At 37.0% G+C, this 25,997-nt stretch overlaps 1 protein-coding gene across 5 annotated transcripts; it reads left to right on the top strand.

Moving 5' to 3' along the window:
- Nucleotides 1–1,331: 1,331 nt before the first annotated feature.
- LOC127831653 (gastrula zinc finger protein XlCGF57.1-like) lies at nucleotides 1,332–24,944 on the top strand. 5 transcript variants are annotated; one of them, XM_052356674.1, is made up of 4 exons: nucleotides 1,332–1,436; nucleotides 16,272–16,599; nucleotides 22,168–22,381; nucleotides 22,802–24,944. In XM_052356674.1, the coding sequence occupies exons 2-4, from the start codon at nucleotides 16,296–16,298 to the stop codon at nucleotides 23,727–23,729; spliced, it is 1,446 nt and encodes a 481-aa protein (XP_052212634.1). In that variant the 5' UTR covers nucleotides 1,332–1,436; nucleotides 16,272–16,295; the 3' UTR covers nucleotides 23,730–24,944. The 5 variants fall into 5 exon arrangements, with proteins under 5 accessions (XP_052212634.1, XP_052212635.1, XP_052212631.1 ...); XM_052356675.1 differs by having other exon boundaries at nucleotides 22,168–22,757; nucleotides 23,430–24,944; XM_052356671.1 differs by having other exon boundaries at nucleotides 22,168–23,305; nucleotides 23,474–24,944.
- Nucleotides 24,945–25,997: the final 1,053 nt, after the last annotated feature.

The raw sequence follows: 25,997 nt of genomic DNA, 5'->3' as shown, positions 1-25,997 counted from the left end.
AGAGCCATCAATTTAATCAAAGACCACCGAATCCTACAAGAAGACCTTGAGAATTTATAAAAATGGGCCCAGGACTGGGGAATGCGGTTCAACTCTAAGAAATGTTATCTCCTCAGCTCAAAAACGAAATCTTCTTTTTTCTACACCATTGGCAACACAATTCTCAAAAATGTAAAAGAAAACCAAACTTAGGAATAACTTTCTCCAACGACATGAAATGGAAAACCCACATCTCAAACATTACTAAACGGGCCAACTCTACACTAAGCTTCCTGAGACGCAACCTCAGATACTGACCCCAAAACTGCCAGAAGAACGCGTACCAAGCGCTCATTCGCTCTAAACTGGAGTATGGGAGTGTAGTGTGGGACCCATACCAGCAAGGTGACATAGACAAGCTAGAGCGAGTCCAACGATCTGCGGCTCGCTTTATCACCAGAGATTACAAATCCAGACAAAAAGGATGTGTAACAGCCATGCTTGACGATCTAAACTTCCCCACAATACAAAGAGAGGCGACGCCACGAAAGATTGACGTTCTTGTACAAGGTAGTGGAAGGGCACGTACCGGCTATAAACATTGATCACTATTTGCATCGACTTAGACCGAAACGCACTATTAGGGCTAAGAAGTTTGAAGATTACGTCCACGACAATATAGTGTTAAAATCGGTGAACAATAACTCTAAGTGCTACCAGACATTACACACAAACCGTGATAAATTTAAGTACTCTTTCTTCCCGCGAACTATCCTTGACTGGAACTTACTCAGTGAAAGCACAGTGAACTCAACATCTATTGAGTGCTTTAAGGCCGCAATATCGGCAAAAGTGGGACATTTGCCAAGCTCATATTAATTTCATGCGCACTCCCCGTTGAATAAAAGCCAAACATGGTCACTTCAACGTATTCATTCAGATTCAGATTCAAAGAGAAGTAACTGGCCTGTTGATCCCAACGTAAAATATGTTTCAGAAAGTAATCAGGGTATAAAAACAACAACATGTTTACTTCCTCTGTTAGGCCTATGTCGCCGATAAAAAAGACGGAGCCAAAAGCTTCCTACTCGGCGTCTATATGCACAACATACGCGGCGTCCATTTTGGTTTCGACGTCACTACGACTGCTACTGACGTCTCGTAGACTTACGAGAGAATTCTACGATATCGTAAGTTGCGAAAGTTTATTGAAACGCAAAATGGCAAGTTGCTATAATCGCAACTGGTTACGAGTCGTAACATATTTACGAGAGCTTATTGAAACGGTACCCTGGTATGTGGTACATAAAAGGATTGGTACATAGGGTGCCACATCGAATTTTAAGTACGGTATTTAGACGGACCCAACCATAACGACAAATACGAAACAATATATGACGAAGTAGCTTTTAACAACACGTTTATTTAGAAGTGGTGATCTGTGCAAATATTAAAAGGTGAGTGGGCAATGACACTTTGTTGGAGACTTAACTGGACGTTAACTGACATATGATATGGCAGTTTTCTTTAAACACATGTAGTTGTTGGCGAGTATTTTCCGGACAGAACTATTTTTCGGACAGAACTAATTTTCGGACATTTTAACATTATCATTCTTCGTCACTAATTTTCTACTTGTGTTATCAAGTGCTTGCATTATAAAGAAAAAATCATTTGTTGTCACAAAAATATATTAACAGTTTGGTACAAACATATTATTTGTATGTTTATTCAATTTTCATGAGCATACATTAAAAATAAGCAACTCTCATCTAGGGAAATATAATATTTTGAGCCCTAGTCAGTTTGGCATCTGCATGGTCACTTCGGACTTTAGTCACTTCGGCACTCGGTAGTTACTTCATCACTAGAAGTTGGACGTTATAGCACTTATAGTTAGACGCTTCAGCACTTAGTTTGTTTTTAAAAAAGTACCTAGGTTTATAATAATTAAATCAGGTATGTATATAAGAGGTATCAACCAGTCTTCGCATTAGCCTATAAGCCCCAAGCCAGAGTCAATTCTTGGGACGGTCGGTCAATCCTAAATGCTTATAAAATACCCCGACCAGTCGATTAAATATTTGAGCGTCATATCAATAACCTGATTTATACGCGTTTTTAAGAGGCACAATTAAATTCGCTATTTAAATTCCTAAAATGACATTATATGTTTTAAAGATTGCATGAACACATGTGGCCGCCAGTTGTCTAAAATGTCATGTAAACATCGGAGTATGTTTCTTTTTAAAGTAATGATGCGATTGACGCCCAATTGAGATGAGGTTATTCAAACTGAACATGCGTAGATCACGTTCCGGATGTTCGCGCATCAGGCACTTCGTAATGTTTTAAAACAATGACCACTCTAGAAGCGTATTTAATTTTAGAAGCGTTTTCCGAAAATGTATTTATAATTCATGAAAAATGGACGAAGTAATTTTTCAATGAAAATAAAAGAGTCTGTAAGGGATATTGTACGCATAGGGTTTAAAACAAATTGATCGTTATCACAGTTAGATTTTCATGTGTTTTAATCAATTATTCTTGCGTATTAGAAGACGTTTTTTCAACTAATTATTAATAAGTGTAGTACTTTCGTTTGTTCTGTAATCTCGTTCTGCTACGTGACCTACTTTGCTACTTACTGTTTACGAATATACAATACTTTTCACGGTTTACACATGCTTATCAAAACATCGAGAATAAATTAAAGAAGCAGACATTGTCACTTAGTAGATTGGGCAATTAACACACCCAGTGGCATTTTTATCTGCAGCCACATGCCGACAATTCAGAAATTCACCGGCGATTGTCCTAGTAATAATACCATAATAATCAATTTGCTTTAAAAATAAAACCTAACACCAGTCAAACTGATTAATGGAATCATTGAATGAGAACATGTGTAATAATAAAGTTATAATAAACAGCATCAGAGCTCCAGATAAAAATTTGGTCTAATTCTTATTTACTCCCTATTTTAAAAATTAATTCTTATTTTATCCCCTATTTATAAAATTAATTCTTAACAATATATTACCAAATAATTTTGAGTGCTTTAGATTCGCAGTCATTTACACAAGAGCTTATAAGTTCACCAATTATTGACGAAACCATGCTTTGGGTATTTGAATCTAATTAAAAAAATGCATGCAGCGAGGACTTTTGACACTGAAATGGCATTTTTGCCTTCCACGCTTCAATACACCGCTTCAGTAGGCCATTAATTTTTTTCTGTAAAACGGTCACTCACACTTCGGCTTTATATAGGTCATAATGGCCTTTTGGTCGCCGTTAAAGTCATATCAAAAACTATATTTAACATTTAATTTTAATGGAAATTTGAATAGGTATACAGTATATTACTTGTGTATAAAAATTACGATAAGTGCAGGGGTTTTTTTTTACTAAGAAAGTGACGCCGATAATCGGCGTCTTCCCCTACCAGAATTTTTCCCCTAAAACTACCATTTCCCCTCCAAAAATATAATTTTTCACCAAAATATAATATTTTACCCTCAAAGAAATGTTTTTTTCTTTCTTTTGGAAAGTCGACACTTATCCTATTTGTACCATGTACAACGATCTCGCTCTCTCTCTCTCTCCCGACGAACACTCAAATCTGGGAATCCCAGTGATTCTATATATAGCTCTTAAATTACGTCATGGAAACCGGGCAACTAATCGTATAAATCATGTGACTATTTTACTGGATTCCGGTCTTGCGCGAGAAGGGTGATTCGTCAATTAATTACCGGAAACCAGTCGAGTTTTCATCTGGGTAATGTGAAAGCCAAGATGGGTATAAACGTTAAAACAGAAAAAAGTCTCACAATTGGCGTTCATACATGAACAAAATAAAATGTTCGGACTCGGAAAATATTAATTGCGTTGACGCATTTTGAAGAATGAATCATCAAAAACCGTTGAAACCCAGCAGGATTCGGAGGTACATGTAATCAACATCGATTAATACTGTCGGATTATTGTGAAAGTGAAAGTAGACAATCGGCAGCTGCCGCACCTTTCCCTTCCAATACTGTAGCAGATCTAGATCGTCAACCCATTCATCATGAAATTGAAATCACAATATTGAAATCGTTGCCCGGCCCCAGTTGAAAAAAATTCCCATTAGATCTACCCCTACAACTTTATTTAGGACTTTGACTTTAATATCATACTTGTTCATGTGTTTAAGAACAAAATGGTCAGAGACATGTCTCTTTTTCTAAAAAAAAACCTGAAGTCTGTAGGCGAGTTATAGTGATTGAAATGAACAGTTTTTATTTTTCCCCAAATATGTCTTTTTCGCGCTCGATTTTCCCCTTTTACCCAGCGTCCAGCGTCTTCCCCTTTTTCTAAAAAAAAACCCTGAAGTGTAATAAAAATGGTACAATAAACACTAATGACTCGCCTGCAAATCTAGGAGAACAGAATCGAGACCGTTGGGCCTTTGGACCATTCTTAGGTGTGGCTCTTCCTCACAGCAAACGCTTGAGTGACGTTGATTTAAAGTTGTAGTTTCAATTGAGCGCCAAGACGAGCCAGAACCGGGATGAAATGTTTACCATACATAATTTGCTACTGGAAGATTTACGCACGTTCGAAAATTTCGATTTCGTGTTTTAATTTTTCAATGCGTAACTTTACGCAAAGATTTTAAATCTAAATCGTTATTTAAATAATTTAATTTGTTTTTACGCCTTTACGCATGTTATCTGGAGCACTGAACAGCATAATTATCTGGTGCATTTTGTATAAAATGCATTTCAAAAGGAAACAGAATACCCTTTATTACTGTAATCACATGCATCTGTTTTTACTAATGGAAATAAATTATCTGATTGTTAACGACTATTTTGGTGTTCCTGGCCAAAAAAGTCATACAATTTATATTGACCTCTTCGGGTTCTTGAACATGTCTTCGGGCTATTCAAAATTTTATCTGATTAGCCCGAAGGGCTATTTGGCTAAAATATTTAGCATGAAGACTGATCAACAACTCGATTTTAAGCCAAACAAGGTGTCGCGCAGTACTTGCGCATGCGCACTTGTCTGAAGCTGAAAACGAAAATGATGGATAACACATCTTTCGTTTGGTGAAAAAATCATTTAAATCACCGTTATTAACTGCATGGGCATCGAGACAAAATACACATAGTATAATGACAGTGTTTTCAAAATCAGTTACACATGTATATTTATGTTCTAACTTATGATTTATTCTGAACGCAAATTATTTCAGCTAGAGACAAAAGTAGCATATTTTAAAATCAAATTAATTTAAAACAGAGCAGAAACAATTTCAATTAGAAAAGATAATCTTCAGAACACCATTGTTGACATCATGCCCATATTATATGATATGAAATTCAAAATAATAATGAGTTTTTGCAGATGATGCAGAGGTGTCACCATCGATAACTTTTGGTGTGTTAAAAAGTTTAGGGTTGGTTTAATCAATATGCGTATTTATTAAAATGCATATCCTGTAATATTTTTATAGATAAAAATCAACATACCAATTTTATTTAAAAAGCGCACATTTAACTCTCTTTAAGCGCAGTTATAACCCACATAAAAGCGCACATGTGTGTAAAATGCGCGCTTTTAAGTGGGTTAAAACTGCGCTTTTCAGCGAGTTAAATGTGCGCTTTTTTATTTTAAAAAGCGCACATTTAACTCACGTTAAGCGCAGTTATAACCCACACAAAACGCACAATTTACGCACATGAATGGCAGTAAAAAACACACTCACAAAAAGCACAAATGTGCGTTCAACGTGCATCTTTTGCCTTAACAGTTGATTCAATTATATGCTGATAAAAGTTTTTTTTAATTCAGATATGCAATAAAAACCAATAATTATATAAACATATATATTTGTGTATTTTAATACTTACAAGATAATTCAATTTTATACTTTAATGTACACCAACATTTTTTAACATACATGAGTAATTAAATATCAATGGCAATTTGATGAAATAAATATAAACATAATTTGATTATAAATAAACAAAAAATAATAGCATACTATAATAACATGTACAGTATATACACACAAACAGCTATAGGGTATGCATTGAAATTGTATGATAAAAGTATGTAAATATTAAACAGGTTAATATGGACAACCAGTAATTATTCAAACTGCCCCTTATATTATTACAGGTTACTGAGATATATGTCTATGTTTATTCATTTGATGTTAATAAATTGTTAGAGCCTGCAACAATTTAGTTTCTTGTTCAATTTCTGTACAACATTTGCTAAACGGTTGTTAAAGACGCATGTAATCAACATCGAACATTTACGAAAGTGAAAGTACACATTCAGCGGCTGCCGCACCTTTCCCTTCCAATACTGTAGCAGATCTAAATCATCTACCCATTCATCATGAAATAGAAACCACAATATTGACATCGTCCCCCGGCCCCAGTTGAAAACATTTCCCATTATTAGATCTACCCCTGCAACTTTATTTAGGACTTTGACTTTAATATCATACTTGTTCATGTGTTTAAGATCAAAAAGGTCAGAGACATGCCTCTTTTTCTAAAAAAACCCCTGAAGTGAGTTATAGACATTGAAATGAACAGTTTGTTTTTTTTCCCCAAATATGTCTCTTTCGCGCTCTATTTTCCCCTTTTACCCAGCGTCCAGCGTCTTCCCCTTTTTCTAAAAAAAAACCCCTGAACACAGCTTCTGAAGAAAATAAATTGGGTCCCGATGTTTGTATGTCCGTCAAAGTCACAAGAAAGTTTTATTATTTTTTTGACATTATTTTTCAAAAATGAGTTATTATTTAGCCGAAGTATGATGTTCTGTCAACTGTAAATAATGTTTTCATACTGCAAGATTTGTACTGCAAGGAATGCAAATAAATTTATTACACCTCAGGCTCTGTTGATAAATGTGCTGAGGGCCCTCGTTTGGCCGTTTTTGGGGCCGAAATTTGATTTTTTTTCAAAGAATACTATCAGAATAGCAAACAGTTTGGATCCTGATGTGATGCCGCGTTCTGTGACGTCTCATCTGGATCTAAACTGTTTGCAAAGGCCTTTAAAATTCAATTCCAGCGCTGAAAGGGTTAATTGTAAAGATGCATATCAACTGTATTTGACCCTTAGTATAGACATTTATTCAAACAATGAATAATTCCCCTTATTTGAAGATATAAACCTATTAACAATCTAATATTGCTAATAATTGTATTAAATGGTAAAACATATTTTTTAAGTACATGACCAGAGCTCCAGATAAGGTTTTGTGAAATTCTTAACGTTACTACCAGATTTTCAAAAAGAATTCTTAACTCTGAAATTTTATTCTTAACGTTACTACTAAGTTTTGGAAAATAATTCTTTACTTTTCTAAATGACCTAAATATAAATAATAATGGTTATTTTCATGCAAAAAATCAAAATAAACATACTAGCAACTGTATTTATACGAGTTCAACCGTGTCCAGGGGACAAAAATTCCACTCGTCCGCTCGTATTGACGAGTGAAATCTTGAAAGGACGAGTGAATTTCCCTAAAGCTCTCGTCCTACAGGACGAGTGAAAAAAAACTGATGTTAAAATATATATTTTCTGACCAGTAAGACTCTTTTTCATTAAATAAAATCATTTCTTAAAGCATATCTATTCCGAAAGTAGAACGATAATGAACCAGAAATCGTAATTGAAAATTTCATACAGCGTTGTTATGCGAGACTGTGTCCCGAGTAAATATTGGCTTTTTGGTGCAAACTTTGCGCGTCCATGTTGACAGGGAACCATCTGACTTCATTCACTGTAATTATTGATTTTTTTAAAGAATTATTTTACTGTGAAGTTCGGTTTTAAACCAGTCTGAATTTCATATGAAATATGTCTGACATACGAGGGTTCTTTAAAGGGGGCACGAGCGATGTTCAACCATCCGAAATGGAAAGCACGCAAGCATTAGAAAAAGGAAAAAACAAATTTGTCTTCATTTATTTATTTTGTGTTCCTCATAAATAAAGTAAGTTAACATTTCTTCTGTGATCAGCTGGCATGAATAACTAAGTAAGCAGCATTTTAGCAGTGATATAGGAAACATTGCTAGTCATATCAGTCCTTTGCAATCTTTCTTTCACACATATTTGAAGGACAAGTGCATGTGTTTGCAGGACGAGTGAAAATTTTAATGCACTTGTCCTGCAGGACGAGTGCAATTTATAAGTATTTTTGTCCCCTGCGTGTCTATTCAGTATTATACAATTTTATTTTTCAAATGCCTTCATATGCCCAAACTGTCAGCAGCTTAGATTGCATGCCTTCGATGAATTTTTACTTATTTCACAATTAAAACGGGTCTACCTTTCAATCTTTTCAACGATTAGCCACGGGAATTGTCCCCTTTACTCGTTCAATGTCTTTTTTTGTTTATCTTTGGACCCATCGTGTCGCATTTTTTTAGCTTTTCCGACTGTGTCGGCAACTGAACATACAACATCGTATAAAATCTTTTCTATAATGTCTTTGTTAAACAAACCAGATATCCATTCTATATAAGCACTGAAAAGATATTTAATACGCGAAAAAATAATATTCGTACATGTAACTTGATTTTGTACTTCTTCATGGTACGACAAAATTTTAAAATAAATACGTCACGGATTTGTAAATAATTTGTAATTACGAAAATACGACCCTTATCTGGAGCTCTGCATGACTTTAGTAGAATAATTAGAACTCACACCTACAAACATCACCTTTAAAGATAAATTTACTATTACATTGAAAGTGGGAATCTGTAAAGCAGTACTTGATAAACCTATTGTTCACTCAATGGTGCAGGGCTCGACATTAAAGGTAGTCCGACTGTCCGGGACAACCAAATTGTTAGTCCGGACAAGTAAATAAAGAAATTTGCTAGTCCGACCGGACAAGTGGTCATTATAATTGTATAACTTAGAAAAAATGCCTTTAAAGCCATTATTTCTGTGGAGATATCACTCAACTTTTCCGAGTATATTTTGTATACGTTTGTGTGTTGCTAACATCGTCAAAGCCCGAGATATTCCGATAGTTCCATGTGATACATGTACTACACTGTACTGTTCACAAGGGAAGCAACCCTTAACATTTTTTTCTTTGCCAAGATAACAAGAATATTCTCCATTGTAAAGAATATGCATTTTACGACACCGGTACACACCGATCTTACAGACAATTAACGTAGTGACGTCCTCCTTATGTAAAGAATGATTTTTTTTAAAATATCAGTTGAGTTCTGTACATATACATCACTTTTAACATTTTCTGTTTGATGTTAGCAACACACAAGTTTTTGTCAGGTACATTGTATTATGGCTTTGTATAACGTTTAAAAATCAATGATCTTGAGTTTTCCTGTTATTCTAGTCAGTTTTTTTGTATTGAAATTGCCTACAATTATGTTTACATGTTATTTGAACGATTCAAGTCTTTATGATGTGAGCATTTTGTATTATTTCATTATTTTGCAAAATACTGAGCAGAATAAAGATATAATGGTCAGGACAAGTTGCTTTTTGGTCAGGACAAGTGAAATTATGGTCTACTTGTCCGACTGGACAAGTGGCTTCAAAAGTTAATGTCGAGCCCTGTGGTGACTGAAGATTTGTTTTATGCCCCTGTGGAATGGGAGGCTTGAGGATTGCAATAGTCTGTCCATATAAATATTTAGACTGCAGATCCGTATTAACTTCCCAAAGTTGTGTATGGAATTGATCTTAAATTGCTTGGTTGATTCGATTGTTTGACATTTATAAATTGACATAATTAAAGGAAGGAATGTTGACTTCGACCATTTTGTTTGCAGCAATGATACCAATTAAAGTTAAACAGTATAAAATATATGGTTGTGAAAATATTTTGTACTCAATTTCACTTCCATGAAAGTTTCACAGTTGAACTTATGATCTATGATTATAATGTAAGGAATTTCGACTGTGACAAGTTTTTGCAAAAAAATGCCCCTTGGTTGGTTTTTAGCTCCACTGGCCAGCGGGGCTTATGTCATGGTCCGTTGTGCGTGCATGCGTGCGTCCGTGCGTTAACTTTTCCTTTAAACATCTTCTCCTCCACTACTACTAGTCCAATTCTGGTGAAATTTCTCAGGAATGTTCCTGGGGTGAACCTCTTTCGAATTTGTTCACATTATGCCCCTGGGGTCAAATTTGACCCTGCCCCGGGGGTCACAAAATCGAAAATTTGCTTATATAGGGTCTATTTTGTACAAACTTTAAAAATCTTCTTGTCAATAACCGTAGGGCCTAGGGCTATCAAATTCGGTATGTAGTGACATCTAATAGTTCTGTACATAATTTGTTCAAATTATGCCCCTGGGGTCAAATTTGATCCAGCCCCGGGGGTCACATAAATGAACATACGCTTAATATATCCGCGGTCCGCGAAATCTTTCGCATTTTACACTGGTAGATTCTGCCTAAGCATTTTAAAAAGGAGTGATATAATTGGCTGTCGTTTCCCAATCTTCCAATTAAAATCAGTTTCTTAAAATGTGTTTGGTATTTCAAGGTCGTTTGCAAATGGCGCCGTTGTTGTATTACGGAAAATATTGTTTAAACCGTTATCCCCCTCACGGTGTAAGTAATTTAACATTTGTCTTGTTGAAATATGATCTCGTTATGACTTTGTTCGTATAGAAATTTCTAAGTAACCAGTTGAAGTAAATGTTTTAGCCAAGAATGTTTCGAACCCTGATTTCATACTCATCGTTTTCGCTACTTTATTTTCATAATAATATAATAGTCGGCACTCCCGGAAATTTTCGCTCGGTACTGATTTTCCCCAGTATTGTTTTTATTTTTTTCCTATTTGTTAGCAGATGGCACAGACATCAACTGCAACTGACGAAATATCTTTGCTAGTTTCCGAAAATCTTACCAATGACGCAATGTCCGCCAGCTTGAAATTTTTAATGATTGACAGCAACATGGATTTATAGCAAAGTTAAGTAGTGCAATAGCATAATGTACATCAATATGTTAACCAAATAATATATTGATTACGTATTTGACAAGTAATTGGTTTTCATTTTTTGCAGTCAAACAATATGCACATATTATTTCATGTGCCAAACCCGTCATTTTTTTCGGACAGTCGTTTTCGGATACAGGATTTGTTTGATCATAATTTATTTCCGTAGTTCTTTATAAACAAAAATATAATTAAGAATACACATGCGGTGATACTGTCGGTCAGGTTTATACTATTTTGCATTGTATTGACAAGAAATAGCAGCTAGAAAGACTAAAAGCATTACATATAAAAACAAAATATTGGCCATGTATGTTTGTAAATTGTGTTATTTTATGTATCATTTTGAACATGTCATGGATTAGACAATAAAATTTGAATCTCGCCCAACGCTTTATAACTAATTGATCCTTGAAATATAAATAAATTTCACAGGTGCCATTTATTACAAATATTATTCTACATGTAGAAAAACGCACTTTTGTGAGAAAAAACCCACATCTGTAAACCTTAAAACACACTTCTTAGATAAAAGACGCACTTCCTAAATAAAAGACGCACTTCTTAGATAAAAAACACACATTTTGCTCACATCTACACTCAAAAGCGCACATACAGATGAAGAAAACACACAAAAAACGCACTTCCTAAATAAAAGACGCACTTCTTAGATAAAAAACACACATTTTGCTCACATCTACACTCAAAAGCGCACTTACAGATGAAGAAAACACACAAAAAACGCACTTTTTCACTAAAATAAGGCACTTGAAAAGATTAAAAACGCACAAAAAGCGCACTTATATGCACTTTTGAACACTGAAAACGCACATATTAACAAAAAACACACTATTAACGCACTTTTAAGTGCGCTAAATGTGTGTTTTGGTAAAAAGTGCGTTTTTATTTGACAAGGGTTATGCAAATGCAAACAAAAAATTCTAAACAACACATCATTTTAAAAATGTTACACATTCTCCTTCTAAATCTAAGATCTCCAAAAATGTTGATATTATAAAATTTCGAGATCTAGAAACTGGAAACTGCCTTATATAGGCAAAAATCTAAACATGTGCATTTAACCCATTCCCACTCATAGGCAAAGTGAAAATGGCTACGTGCAAACAGAATAAAACCAGAACAGCCTGCGAGTAACTCGTGTCTGTTCAGGTTTGATGCTGTTTGCAGCTCATCAGTATATTAATGTTGGAAATGAAGATTTTGTCTGTGACACCTGCACACCGGTAGTGTATCCAAATGTCACACCTGTCACAATTTACAGACTGCTCAGCTTCAGTGAGCGGGACTTCAGCAACATCGAAGCCACACACACCACATAAATATACAGGTTGTTTCGGTACAGATTGTCTCTGTCGCTTACTAGGAGGTTTACATGTCTGAATATTTGATACTGACACCATTGGCATCAATGCTCTGCAGGCTTATGATTTCACAATACAGTTTTCAGACTGATTACACATTGGTTTCTTCACTGGTGTTTCTGTGTTATACTGTTGAGGTGGATTATTTTCATCAGTGAGTAGTGCTGGCAAAACATGGTTCATCCAGAACCAAGTTAGACTGGTTTCAGCCTCATTCCAAAACTGCTTAACAAATGGCACACGGACAGTCAAATTTCCATGGCAACTATATATAAATAAGTCACAAAATGTTCTGTTTAGGATTTTCATTTGCCCCTGAATTTAACAGTAGAACCCATATGGATGTTTTCTACTCAGTACCACCTCACCATTTCTCAGTTCTAAATATGGAATATTATCTACACTAGGTATCTGGTTTTTGATAGATTCAGGGCATTTTATTTCGCAGAGGCCTTCACTGCAACAGTCGCACATGGTCTCAAGGTCAGCACTTGCTGCCAGAAAGGGTTTTTCCAGAAGCACACAAAGGCCGGAATCTGTTTGCTTGAATTTCTTATGAGAAGCTTTCATTTTCTTGGCATACGAACGTTTTGCCTCTGGTTCCAATGAAATGCCGTGTTTCATGGCTGACGATTGGAAGTTTTTCGCTCTCCCCAAAAGCGTTTCAACAAGGGCAAATGGATAAGCAGAATTGTCCTCCCTTAGCGTCTTTACACAACTGACCACACGGTGAAACCTGCTTGCTGTAATTCTCCCTTTCCGCTGATCAACCCAAGTAGTATTGGATGCCTGGTTCACTGTAGCATTCTTCAACTCAGTACATTGCTCAGCACTGACCTGAATGCCTTGCAACAGTTCGTCTTCCATTGAGTCTCTAACACATCCCTTTAATTTGTCTGCAACTTCTACGACAGAAGGCGGTAAATTCAGCGGCTCGGGGTTGTACCTCTTTTTCTCCATTTAGTTCAACAAAGCAAGAGTTTGGAATGTCATCCTTCAAGAGTTCGTACAACGTGTTACTAGTGGTCCTCTTGTTGTCAAGCTGCTCAGTTTGGTTTTTGCGATAAGGTGTAAAGCTCCTTTTAATACTGTTTTTCAAATCACTGTCACTAGGAACTTTACCATACCCTGCCTTAGTCCATTTTAAGTCCACTGCCTTTACCACCTGTAACACTGGCTTTCCTTTTGGCACATTCCACATTGATTGCTTGCTGGTTTTTGGAACTCAGTCTCCCCAGTCTTAACAGCATGCTCTATCCTAAACAACAGTCCGGCTACATGATTACAAGTGCCAAACATACCAGCTGTACATGTACAATATGCAGACAGCACTTTTCCACCTGATCTGCCTGGAACGTTCTTTTCGATCACAGCCCACACATTGTAACACTTGCTGTTTATTGACATAGATGGTGTGACCTTACACTTCATGACACACTTGTCACTGTTCTCTCTAATGGTGTGATAAAACACTTCCCTTACCCAGCCGCTTTTAAAGTACCTGTACGCTTTCCCTTCTTTATACTCATTGAGAAGCCTGTCCACGATGCTTGTTGATGTGTTGTTACATCTCAGATGATCTGATATGTCAGAGATATAGACTGAAGGCCAATTGTTAAGTCCCTTTTTCACCCCTAACCATCCTGCAGACAATGTATAAGGATCAGGAACAACATCTTCTCCAATGACAAGTTTATCATTGTACTCCTTTAGTAGTCTCTGTTCGGCTACCTCAGCATTTAAATCAACAGCGGGATTTTCTTCCCATACTGTGAAGGCTCTGGAAAAAAAAAGAGATGGTATAACATATGGCTCGGAAGGTTCCAATAAAAGAAATGGGAAACATGGCTTTGAAGGTATGCATCAAAAAAATGGGCATATATGTTAACAGCTCATCATGTTCTGGAAGGTTTTGAAGAAATTGGGCTATTCAATAAAAAATTGGGCATAGGTTACCCGCTTTTCATGACCGGGCAGGTATTCAGTAAAACATTTGCCCTAGATAACCTGTAGTTGTACAGTATGTAAATATTTTGTTTTCATTCCACAGGACTGCTTCATCCAGAGCTGTTCATATTTATTTTTGTACATGCATCCACAGGAGTTTGAAATTCTATCCATAAAGCTAATGGCTAAATAAAAAAAAAAAAACTATATAGTATAAAGACTAGTCGTTATACTACACAGGGGTATATTTTTTATGTAGCCATTAGATAAGCTTTATGGATAAAATTTCAAACTCCTGTGATGCATCATACCTAGCCTAGGGTTAGGCTTTCAACTTTTCATGTCAAATTATTTATGTCAAAGTGCATTTAATTATTATTAACAACATACTGACAATTATTTTACACAACAACGATTAAATTTATAAAGAAAAACATTCACGGCCGTAGAAGAAAAATAAAAATAAAAATAAATACGGTACCTTGCCACAAGCTCCTCAAAATCGCCATTTACAGATCGATTCCTCCGTGAAAGATACACTTTTAATGCTTTAACAGACCACAGTTTAAACTTAGACAAACTCATGTCACTTAAATCATCCATTGTTGTTGTATTTTGACAGTTTGTTATGCTCTAATAAATTGATGAGTCAACGCTCGATGAACGACGCCATTTTTCAAATTTCTTACTCGAAAATGCAGGTGCGCGGACTTTTTTACCACGACACCGGTTGTTATTTCTTTGACGGTGTATTGTGTTATGAAATGTGTGTTAATTACTTTGATATGAATTTCTTTCGTATTTTATAATATTACATGTTTTGCTCTGTTTGTAAAATTGTTGTTCTTGTCTTTGTACAGGTCCTTCTGTCATTTGACTATATTAGTCTACGTCATCAATAAATGGATTAATTCATCAATGGACTTTGTGTGCCATGTGTCCCCACCCCACACCCACTACAAATGGCGCAAGTCACATGCTTGAGTACATTTCAATCCATGCACATTGCACGCTTTTTTTGCATAAAAAAAAGTGGAGCGATACAGGGCCATTATGGCCCTTTTGTTATACTATAGCATAGTCCTTAGGTTTGTGGGGGTTATTCTCATCTTGTAGTCCTATGTGGTTTCTTTCCCAGTTGAATGACCTTAAGTTGGAAGGTATTATTATGAAAGGAAAGTTGGCCTTTGACCAGTTTTGGCATGGAATTATTGCCTGTTGCCTTGTAACCCCTGTATAATCTATAGTCACAAAGATTATATGTATTGAACTCCTTTTTAAGTGTTTGGTGGACTGGGCTAAAATTTCCTCAGCTGAATAACATTAACATGTAGGTGATAGTGAAAAAGATAATCGTAAGCGTCCGTGGCATATCTAGTTAATCATGTTCTCATGTGTGTACATTATAACACTGGAAGACAAAATTGTGTTGGCATTTCATGGTCAGTCAAAATAAAATTGTACACTTGATTTGCCTTTTATGCCCCCCTTCGAAGAAGAGGGGGTATATTGTTTTGCTCATGTCGGTCCGTCCGACCGTCGGTCTGTATGTATGTCCGTATGTCTGTCCACCAGATGGTTTCCGGATGAAAACTCAAGAACGCTTAGGCCTAGGATCATGAAACTTTATAGGTACATTGATCATGACTCGCAGATGACCCTTATTGATTTTCAGGTCACTAGGTCAAAGGTCGAGGTCACAGTGACCTGAAATAGTAAAATGGTTTCCGGATGATAACTCAAGAAAGCTTAGGGCTAGGATCATGAAACTTCATAGGTAAATTGATCATGACTCTCAGATGACCCCAATTGATTTTGAGGTCACTAGGTCAAAGGTCAAGATCACAGTGCCAAAAAACGTATTCACAGAATGGCTGCCACTACAACTGACAGCCAATATGGGGGGCATGCATGTTTTACAAACAGCCCTTGTTTTCTACAGGTTTTCCAGTGCATTAAAGAGAGCATGGAATCCAATTTCTGTGACAATCAAGGGATATCAGCATCAAGTGACGGTGAAGTTACAGACATGTTGACGTCTAATGACATCTTTAATCGCATCGATAAGGAGCTGTTCTGGTGTGACACCTGTGGACGTTGTATGCGGGACCTGATTAGTTTGAGACAGCATGTTGCAGAGCACATTGTTGATGTCATTGCAGACAAAAATGACACTTATGCCAGCCAAACCTTACATGCAGGCCTTTTTAGTTATCAAGAAGGTGTAACAGATGAAAATGTGAAGGAAAAATTAGAAGACACTACGCTAGGTATGCTTAGTCTCTGTTCTCATATTGTTTGATATCTGTCCTCACTTTGTTTGTTCAAACAATAAATGGAGGCTGTCAAGGGATTTGTATATTCCAAAATGTTCATGTATTTTGCACACAAATCCTGTAAATGTATTACATAAAGCTCCTATATTTCTTTTTGTTGCCTTTTGGATTTGTTTCCTTTATTTTGCCAAAAAAGGTTATTTTTGCAACAGATGTTTGTTGGTTTATCATGTGTCAACTTTACTTTTGTGAATTATTTTTAGCTCACCTGAGCACAACGTGCTCATGGTGAGCTCTTTTGATCCTCTTTTGTCCATTATGCGTTTTCTGTTGTCAACATTTACCTTGTTAACACTCTAGAGGCCACATTGATTGTCCAATATTCATGAAACTTTGTCAGAACATGTGTCCCAATAATATCTTAGACAAGTTTGAAAATGGTTCCAGTTGGTTAAAAAACATGGCCGCCAGGGGGCGGGGCAATTTTCCTTGTTTGCCTATTGTAAAACATTGTTAACTATAGAAGTCTTATATATTGTCCAATCTTTTTGAAAATTTGTCAGAATATGTTTTATAGTGATGTCTTGGATCAGTTGGAAAATGGTTCTGGTCTGTTGTAAAACATAGCCTCCAGGGCAGGGCATTTTTCCTTTTATGGCTTGAGTAAAACCTGGTTTACACTCTAGATGTCATATCTTTAGTCCAATCTTCATGAAACTTGGTCAGAACATGTGTCCCATTATATCTTGGACGAGTTAAAATAAAAGATCTGGTTGGTTTAAAAACAAAGCTGCCAGGGGGCGGTGCAGTTTTTCTTAAATGGCTATATCAAAATTTAGGTAACACTCTAGAAGTCCCATTCATTGTCCAATCTTCATGAAACTTAGTCAGAACATTTGTTGTAATAGTCTGTTGAAAAACATGGTCACTAGGGGGTGAGGTATTTTCCTTATATTGCTATAGTAAAACCTTGAGGACACATTTTTAGTCTAATCTTCATGCAAATTGGTCAAAACATTTTGTTGAAATGATATCAGGGCTGAGTTTGAAAATGATTCGGGTCCGTTGAAAAACATGGACACCTGCCGGGGACGGGGCATTTGTCCTTTTATGGTAATAGTAAAACCTCGTTAACTCTCTAGAAGTCACATTTGTGGTAAAATCTTTATAAAACTTGATCAGAAAATATGTTGTAATGAATAGCTCGGCTTAGGTCGAAAATGGTTATAGTTTGTCAAAAAACATGGCCCCCAGGGGGCAGGGCATTTTTCCTGATATGTCTATTGTAAAACCTTGTTAACAATATAGAAGTTAAATTGTTAGTGCAATCGAAATGAAAGTGAGTCAGAACGCTTGTTATATTGACTTCTCGGTCAAGTTCTAAATTTCTTCCGGTTTGTTGAAAAACATGGCTGCTTGATGTGGGGTTAATTTTATTTATATGGCTGTAGTGAAAACTTGTTGACACTATATTAGCCACATTTATAGGACAATCTGCATGAAACTTGGTCAGAAAATTTTGTCCCAATTGAATATCAGCTGAGATTGGAACTAGGTCATGTGAGCTTAAAACTAGGTTACAAAGTCAAATACAAAAACACATATTGATACAAAATATCAATACTTTGAGGTTACCTTATTGGTCCAATTATCAGCTCGTTCTTTCTCAGAATAGTCTAGTTCCTTTGGATATCAGGCGAGTGCCTTAGGGCCCATAGTCCTCTTGTTTTGTTTGCTCCTTTTGCTCACCTTTTAGCTCACCAGAGCACAACGAGCTCATGGTGAGCTTTTGTGATCTCCTTTTGTCCGTCACGCGTCGTCAACATTTGCCTTTTCTTGCTCTAGAGGCCACATTTATTGTCCAATCTTCATGAAATTTGGTCAGAAGATTGGTCTCAATGATATCTTGGATTAGTTTGAAAATGGTTACGTTTGCTTGAAAAACATAGATGCCAAGGGGCGGGGCATTTTTCCTAATATGGCTATATATGGCTATTGTAAAACCTTGTAAACACTCTAGAGGCCACATTTATTGTCAGATCTTCATGAAACTTGGTCAGAAGATTCATCCCAATAATATCTTGGACGAGTTCGAAAATGATGCCAGTTGGTTAAAAAAAACATGGACGCCAGGTGGCGGGGCATTTTTCTATGTATGGCTATAGTAAAACCTTGTTAACACTCTAGAAGCCACATGTATAGTCCAATCTTCATGAAATTTGGTCAGAAGATTGGTCTCAATGATATCTCGGATGAGTTCGAAAATGGTTACATTTGCTTGAAAAACATAACTGCCAAGGGGCGAGGCATTTTTCTTCATATGACTATAGTAAAACCTTGTAAACACTCTACAGATACATTTATTGACCAATCTTCATGAAACTTGATCTGAAGATTCATCCCAATAAAATCTTGGACGAGTTTGAAAATGATGCCAGTTGGATGAAAAACATGGCCGCCAGTGGGCGGGGCATTTTTCTTTATATATAAAACATTGTTAACACTCTAGAGGCAACATTTATTTTCCAATCATCATGAAACTTGTTCTGAAGATTTGTCCCAATGATATATTTGACAAGTTCGAAAATTGTTCCGGTTGCTTAAAAAACATGGCCACCAAGAGGCGGGGCATATTTCCTTATATGGCTATAGTAAAACCATGTTAACACTCTACAGACCACATTTATCGCCAATCTTACTCAGAAGATTCATCCCAGTTATATCTTGGATTAGTTTGAACATGGTTTTGTTGCTTAAAAAACATGGCCACCAGGGGGCAGGGCAATTTTTCCTTATTTGGTATTAACTGGTTTTAACATCATTTGCTTTGCATTGACTTCGAAGGCGGTGACCCGAGCTTTAATTTTTTTAGTGTTATTTGTCATATTGTTAATTATTGTTCTGTATTGCATACACAACTTGTCTCTTGTCTTAAATAAAGATGTTTAGAAGAATTACCCTGCCTATAATGTTTCTGTACCCCTTACGCGCCAAATTAAATGCCCTTTCATATTAAAGTTATTCAAAATGCTATGTTAACGAAATTGGTCAAGTTTACCAGTTGAAACTTGGTTGTTTGAGGTAACATAATGATTTACCATGTTAAATGCAAGAAGTAAATTATAAATACAGTATTCTTGAAGTGGTATCAAGATTATATTTCAGACTTTGTTCAAACAATTGTCACAGTGATATCGCTAACTCACTAGTTGGAAACTCAAGCATGTTTGATTGAAGAGATTTTTTGTAATTTTTTAGCTCACCTGATTGCTCAGGTGAGCTTTTGTTTTGTGACCAGTCTTTGTCCGTCGAATGTCCGTTCTTTAACATTTGTTCGTAAACACTCTAGAGGCCACATTTATTGTTCGGTCTTCCTGAAACTTGGTCAGAAGATTCGTCCCAATGAAATCTCGGTCGAGTTTGAAACTGGGTCTTGCCGGGTCAAAAACTAGGTCACTAGGTCAAAAAAAGAAAAAAACTTTTAGACACTGTAGAAGTCACATTTCATGCCCAATCTTCATGTAACTTTGTCAAAATGTTTGTCTTCATGATATGTTGGTTGTGGTCAAAAGTGGTTCCAGTTCATTGAAAAACATGGCCCCCAGTGGGCGGGGCAGATTTCCTAATTTGGCTATAGAGAAACCTTGTTAACACTCTGAAAGTCACAATTTTTGCCCAATCATCATGAAAGTTGCTCAAAACATTGGTTGTATTGATTTCTCGGACAAGTTTGAAAATGGTCCAGATCGGTGCAAAAAAACATGGCCGCCATTCACTATGTATATAGTGAAATCATGTCAACACTCTAGAAGTCACATTTTTGACCCAGTTTTCATGAAATTTTGTCAGAACTTTTGTTTCCTGGATACGTGAGTTAAGTTTGAAAATGGTTCCGGTCCATTGAAAAACATGGTTGCAACAATAATGAATTAAGGTCATGTAACATGCGAGACAATTCTTCTAAATATTGCATTTAAGTTGACAGTAGTTACTCCCCTTTGATTATTAATGTTTTCATATTAATACAGTGTAGATTTATTTATCATTTATGTGTAAATTGTTATTCGACGTTGGATGTTTTTTTTAGCTCAACTGATTGCCCAGGGGAGCTTTTGTGACCGGTCTCTGTCCGTCGTCCGTCCGCCGTCGTCCGTCCATCCACATTTGTTCGTAAACACTCTAGAGGCCACATTTATTGTCCGATCTTCATGAAACTTGGTAAGAAGATTTGTCCCAATGATATCTTGATCGAGTTCGAAACTGGGTCATGCTGGATCTAAAACTAGGTCACTTGTTAACACGGTAGAAGTCACATTTAATGCCCAATCTTCATGTAGCTTTGTCTAAATGTCTGTCTTAATGATATGTTGGTTGAGTTCAAAAGTGGTTCCGGTCTGTTGAAAAACATGGCCGCCAGTGGGCGGGGCAGTTTTCCTTATATGGCTATAGAGAAACCTTGTAAACACTCTAGAAGTCACAATTGTGGCCCAATCATCATGAAAGTTAATCAAAACATTGGTTTTATTGATATGTCGGACGAGTTCGGTGAAAAAACATGGCCGCCAGTGGGTGGAGCATTTTTCTTTATATGTATACAGTGAAACATGTGAACACTCTAGAAGTCACATTTTTTGCCCAATTTTCATGAAATTTGGTAAGAACATTTGTTTTCTTGATACGAGAGTTGAGTTGGAAAATGGTTCCGGTCAGTTGAATAACATGGCTGCCGGGGGGGGGCAGTTTTCTTATATTTATATAGTAAAAAAAAGCTTGTGAACACTCTAGAAGTCACATTGTTTGCCCAATCATCATTAAACTTAGTGAAAAGATTGGTTTTATATATATCTCAGATGAGTTTGCAAATGGTCCCGATGGGTCAATAAACATGGCTGCCAGGGGGGTGGGGCAGTTTTCCTTATGTGACTATATAGAGAGAAACCTTGTGATTGAACACTGTGGAAGTCACATATTTTGCCTAATCATCGTGAAACTTAGTCAATACATTTGTTTTATTGATTTCTTGGACAGGTTGGAAAATGGCTCAGATCGGTGAAACACACTTTTTAGCTCACCTGAATGCTCAGATGAGGTTTTAGGATTGGTCTTTGTCCGCTGTCCGTCTGTCCACATTTGGTTTGTAAACACTCTAACATTTACATTTCTCAAGCATTCTTTATCAAAGTTGCTGAAAGATGTCAGTCAAGATTGATGATAGGTCACCATTTCAAATCTTACAAAAACAAAAACACTCCCTACGCCAGAGTTTTGGTTCAATAATGATGAAACTTGACCAGGATGTTTGTCTGGTCAATATCTAGGTCAAGTATGACATAAGGTAAAGATTGAATGAACCGACTCATCTCAGGTGATCGGACTAGGGCCATGCTAGCCCTCTTGTTTATAATAATACTAAATTGATCTGTCGGTTGTGTAATTTCGTCTAATCAACCAATAAATTAGCTGGTTTAAATCACCTTATGCACATGTATTCATGAAGCATTTATTTGGTCATTATAATGTTGTGTCCTTAAACTTATTGTCAATATCATTGATGTTCCACAGGGGCTCCTGACTGTCAAGAAGATGCTGAAGTCCGTTACAGTTGCTCAGTATGTGGGACCGAGTTCTCAGTGTTGCAGGAGTTCAGAAATCACCAAAATGTACATGATCAAACTTGCATCACAACTCAAAATGAAAACGGGCTTAAAGTCAACAAGGGGTTAATTTCTTCAAGGTGTGACCTCACAAATCATCACACAGGAGAGCGGCCACACAGGTGCAGTGTTTGTCGAAAGGGATTTGTCAGCAGTTTACAACTCACACGGCATATGAGGATTCACACAGGAGAGAGGCCACACAGTTGCAGTGTTTGTGGAAAGGGATTTGTCACCAGTTCCAACCTCACTCAGCATATGGGTATTCTCACAGGAGGCAGGCCACACAGGTGCAATGTTTGTGGAAAGGGATTTGCCAGGGTCTCTCACCTCACAAATCATATGAGGATTCACACAGGAGAGCGGCCACACAGTTGCAGTGTTTGTGGAAAGGAATTTGTCACCAGTTCACAACTCACACGGCATATCGGGTTTCACACAGGAGAGTGGCCACACAGTTGCAGTGTTTGTGGAAAGGGATTTGCCGCCAGTTTACACCTCATACGGCATATGAGGATTCACACAGGAGAGCGGCCACACAGGTGCAGTGTTTGTGGAAAGGGATTTGTCACCAGTTCCAACCTTACTCAGCATATGAGTATTCACACAGGAGAGCGACCACACAGTTGCAGTGTTTGTGGAAAGGGATTTGCCAGCAGTTCACACCTCACAAATCATATGAGGATTCACACAGGAGAGCGGCCACACAGTTGCAGTGTTTGTGGAAAGGGATTTGCCAGGGGCTGGAACCTCACAATTCATATGAGGATTCACACAGGAGAGCAGCCATACAGTTGCAATGTTTGTGGAAAGGGATTTGCCACCAGTTCACAACTCACACGGCATATGAGGATTCACACAGGAGAGCGGCCACACAGTTGCAGTGTTTGTGGAAAGGAATTTGTCACCAGTTCACAACTCACACGGCATATCGGGTTTCACACAGGAGAGTGGCCACACAGTTGCAGTGTTTGTGGAAAGGGATTTGCCGCCAGTTTACACCTCACACGGCATATGAGGATTCACACAGGAGAGCGGCCACACAGGTGCAGTGTTTGTGGAAAGGGATTTGTCACCAGTTCCAACCTTACTCAGCATATGAGTATTCACACAGGAGAGCGACCACACAGTTGCAGTGTTTGTGGAAAGGGATTTGCCGCCAGTTCACACCTCACACGGCATATGAGGATTCACACAGGAGAGCGGCCACACAGGTGCAGTGTTTGTGGAAAGGGATTTGCCAGGGTCTCTCACCTCACAAATCATATGAGGATTCACACAGGAGAGCAGCCATACAGTTGCAATGTTTGTGGAAAGGGATTTGCCACCAGTTCACAACTCACACGGCATATGAGGATTCACACAGGAGAGAGGCCACACAGTTGCAGTGTTTGTGGAAAGGGATTTGTCACCAGTTCCAACCTCACTCAGCATATGAGGATTCACACAGGAGAGCGGCCGCACAGTTGAAGTGTGTGCGGAAAGGGATTTGTCACCAGTTCACACCTCACATATCATATGAGTATTCACACACGAGAGCAGCCTCACAGTTTCAGTGTTTTTGGAATAGGATTTGCCAGGGACTCAGACCTCACAAATCATATGAGTATTCACACAGAAGAGCGGCCACACAGTTGCAGTGTTTGTGAAAAGGGATTTGCCAGGGACTCGGACCTCACACGGCATATGCGGATTCACACGAGAGAGCTGCCACACATTTGCAGTGTTTATGGAAAGGGATTTGCCGGAGGCTCGGACATCACACGGCATATGAGGATTCACACATGAGAGCGTCCACACCGTTGCAGTGTTTGGTGGAAAGGGATTTGCCAGGGGCTCGGACCTCACAAATCATATGAGGATTCACGCAGTTACAGTGTTTGTGGAAAGGGATTTGCCACCAGCTCTGACCTTAAAAAGCATACGAGAATTTACACGTAAGAGTGGTAACACAGTTTATGCGTTTGTGGAAAGAACTGTGTTGTGTGGATTCACAATGGAGATCGGCCAACAATTGCAGCGTGTGTGGAAAGAATTGGTCACCAGATCTCAACTCAAGATACATCTAATGTTTCATATTGGTGAGCGGCTGCACAGGTGATGCGTATGGGACAAAAGTTGTTCAACTACATCCTTCCTTGAAGCTCACAAGGTGCCGTACCATGGAAAAAAACTTTCAAATATACCATAATATTATGCTGGCCAAAATTCCGCCGAAACGGATATCTTTATCTTAGATAGATATATAATGGAGTCACAATAACGAGTGTAGATATGAGAGCTTGTCTGCAATTATTTATTTGTGACGTCCTTTTTATCGAACACTTATAAAAAACGCTTTCATTAATGGTGAACAGAAGAAGTAACGTGAGCTTTGTACTGTTTAAAACTGTTTAATAACAAAAAGATTCAAGTACAGGGATTTGCATTTATTTTCGTATTAAGATTCTACCATTTGTCGATTACAGGTATGTTGTATTATTATTTGTACAACCATAAACTACTCCGGATTGTGAGATGAACCTGCTCTAGATATAGACAAATATAAATATTGAGTTGACTTTTGGATTCTTTAACAAACCTGAATTGAAATGCTATTCTAATTTCAAGCCAGGCTCTCCTGGACGAACGTACGATCTGGAGTCTATTTGCAATGAAACTTAATAAAAAGTCTTCAATTATTAAGTTGAATCGTTTGTTTATTGTATTAGTCATTTTTTTAAAATCAGGTGCCATCAATTAACGACATGATGGTTTTTCAACGAGAGGATACCTCACTACGAGGGGTACTGTCTTGAGTGGTTTTATCTTTCAGTTTTTAAGGTGGTTTTATCACAGTTAAGGGTTTCGAAATTACTACAATATAGGCAACTTGACATGCATTACCTTCAATGGACAATAGGCCATATCCGTATTTTAAATTCATTATTATCTTTTCAGAATTTACTAAATCAATTATTAACTAATACAATTTGTTTACAATAAGTATACATTTATTAAGGTTCAAATGCTTTCAAGTCACACGAGCTATATGTTGTACATACATCTAAAACTAAGATTCTAGTTGCTATTTACTTAAAGCAATTGAAAACGATTGATTTACTGTAGTACTAGCAAATGTGTCTGAATTTTGTATCAGTATATTGTTAGTATGTTTTCCTCTTGCAAAAAAGCACTAATGCATAATGGTGTGTTTTATTACAAAGTAGGAATATTATTTTAATATTTTCAAAGTTTAATCCTAGTTTTTTTACCATCGTGGTGTTGGAGCCCGTTCGGAAAAATCATGCGAAAACGAAATCAAACATACTATGTCGGGGAGGTCATCAGTTATATTAAGTATTGTACTAGTATTTAATGTGTATTACTGTCATATTTTTACCGGAACAATGTTATACATTATGAAAATGAAATGTATTACTGTAAGTGACAAAATATTAAGTAACCTTTTCAATTTTTAATTTAATCCGCTTTTACAATATTTGATCACTTAAGGTAGCGCACCCGTAATGGGCACCTATCCAAATCTAATCTACATGTATAATTTTCTTATTCATCATCATTATACTGAACTACATGAAAATTTTTTGGTAGGCTTTCCATGCTTAAAAAAAAAATATACTGATTTTTTTCAAAACCACCCCCACACTCGGCTTTTGTCCAATTTATGTGCACCCTTGAGGTATATGAAAGTTCCATAATTCATCCAGATTTCCAAATAAAGGCATGCAGTTGGTG

Source organism: Dreissena polymorpha, chromosome 5 (assembly GCF_020536995.1).
Source record: "Dreissena polymorpha isolate Duluth1 chromosome 5, UMN_Dpol_1.0, whole genome shotgun sequence".
Taxonomy (NCBI): Eukaryota; Metazoa; Mollusca; class Bivalvia; order Myida; family Dreissenidae; genus Dreissena; species Dreissena polymorpha.
The sequence above is the reverse complement of the archived record's forward strand: the minus strand, read 5'-3'. Positions and strand labels throughout refer to the sequence as shown.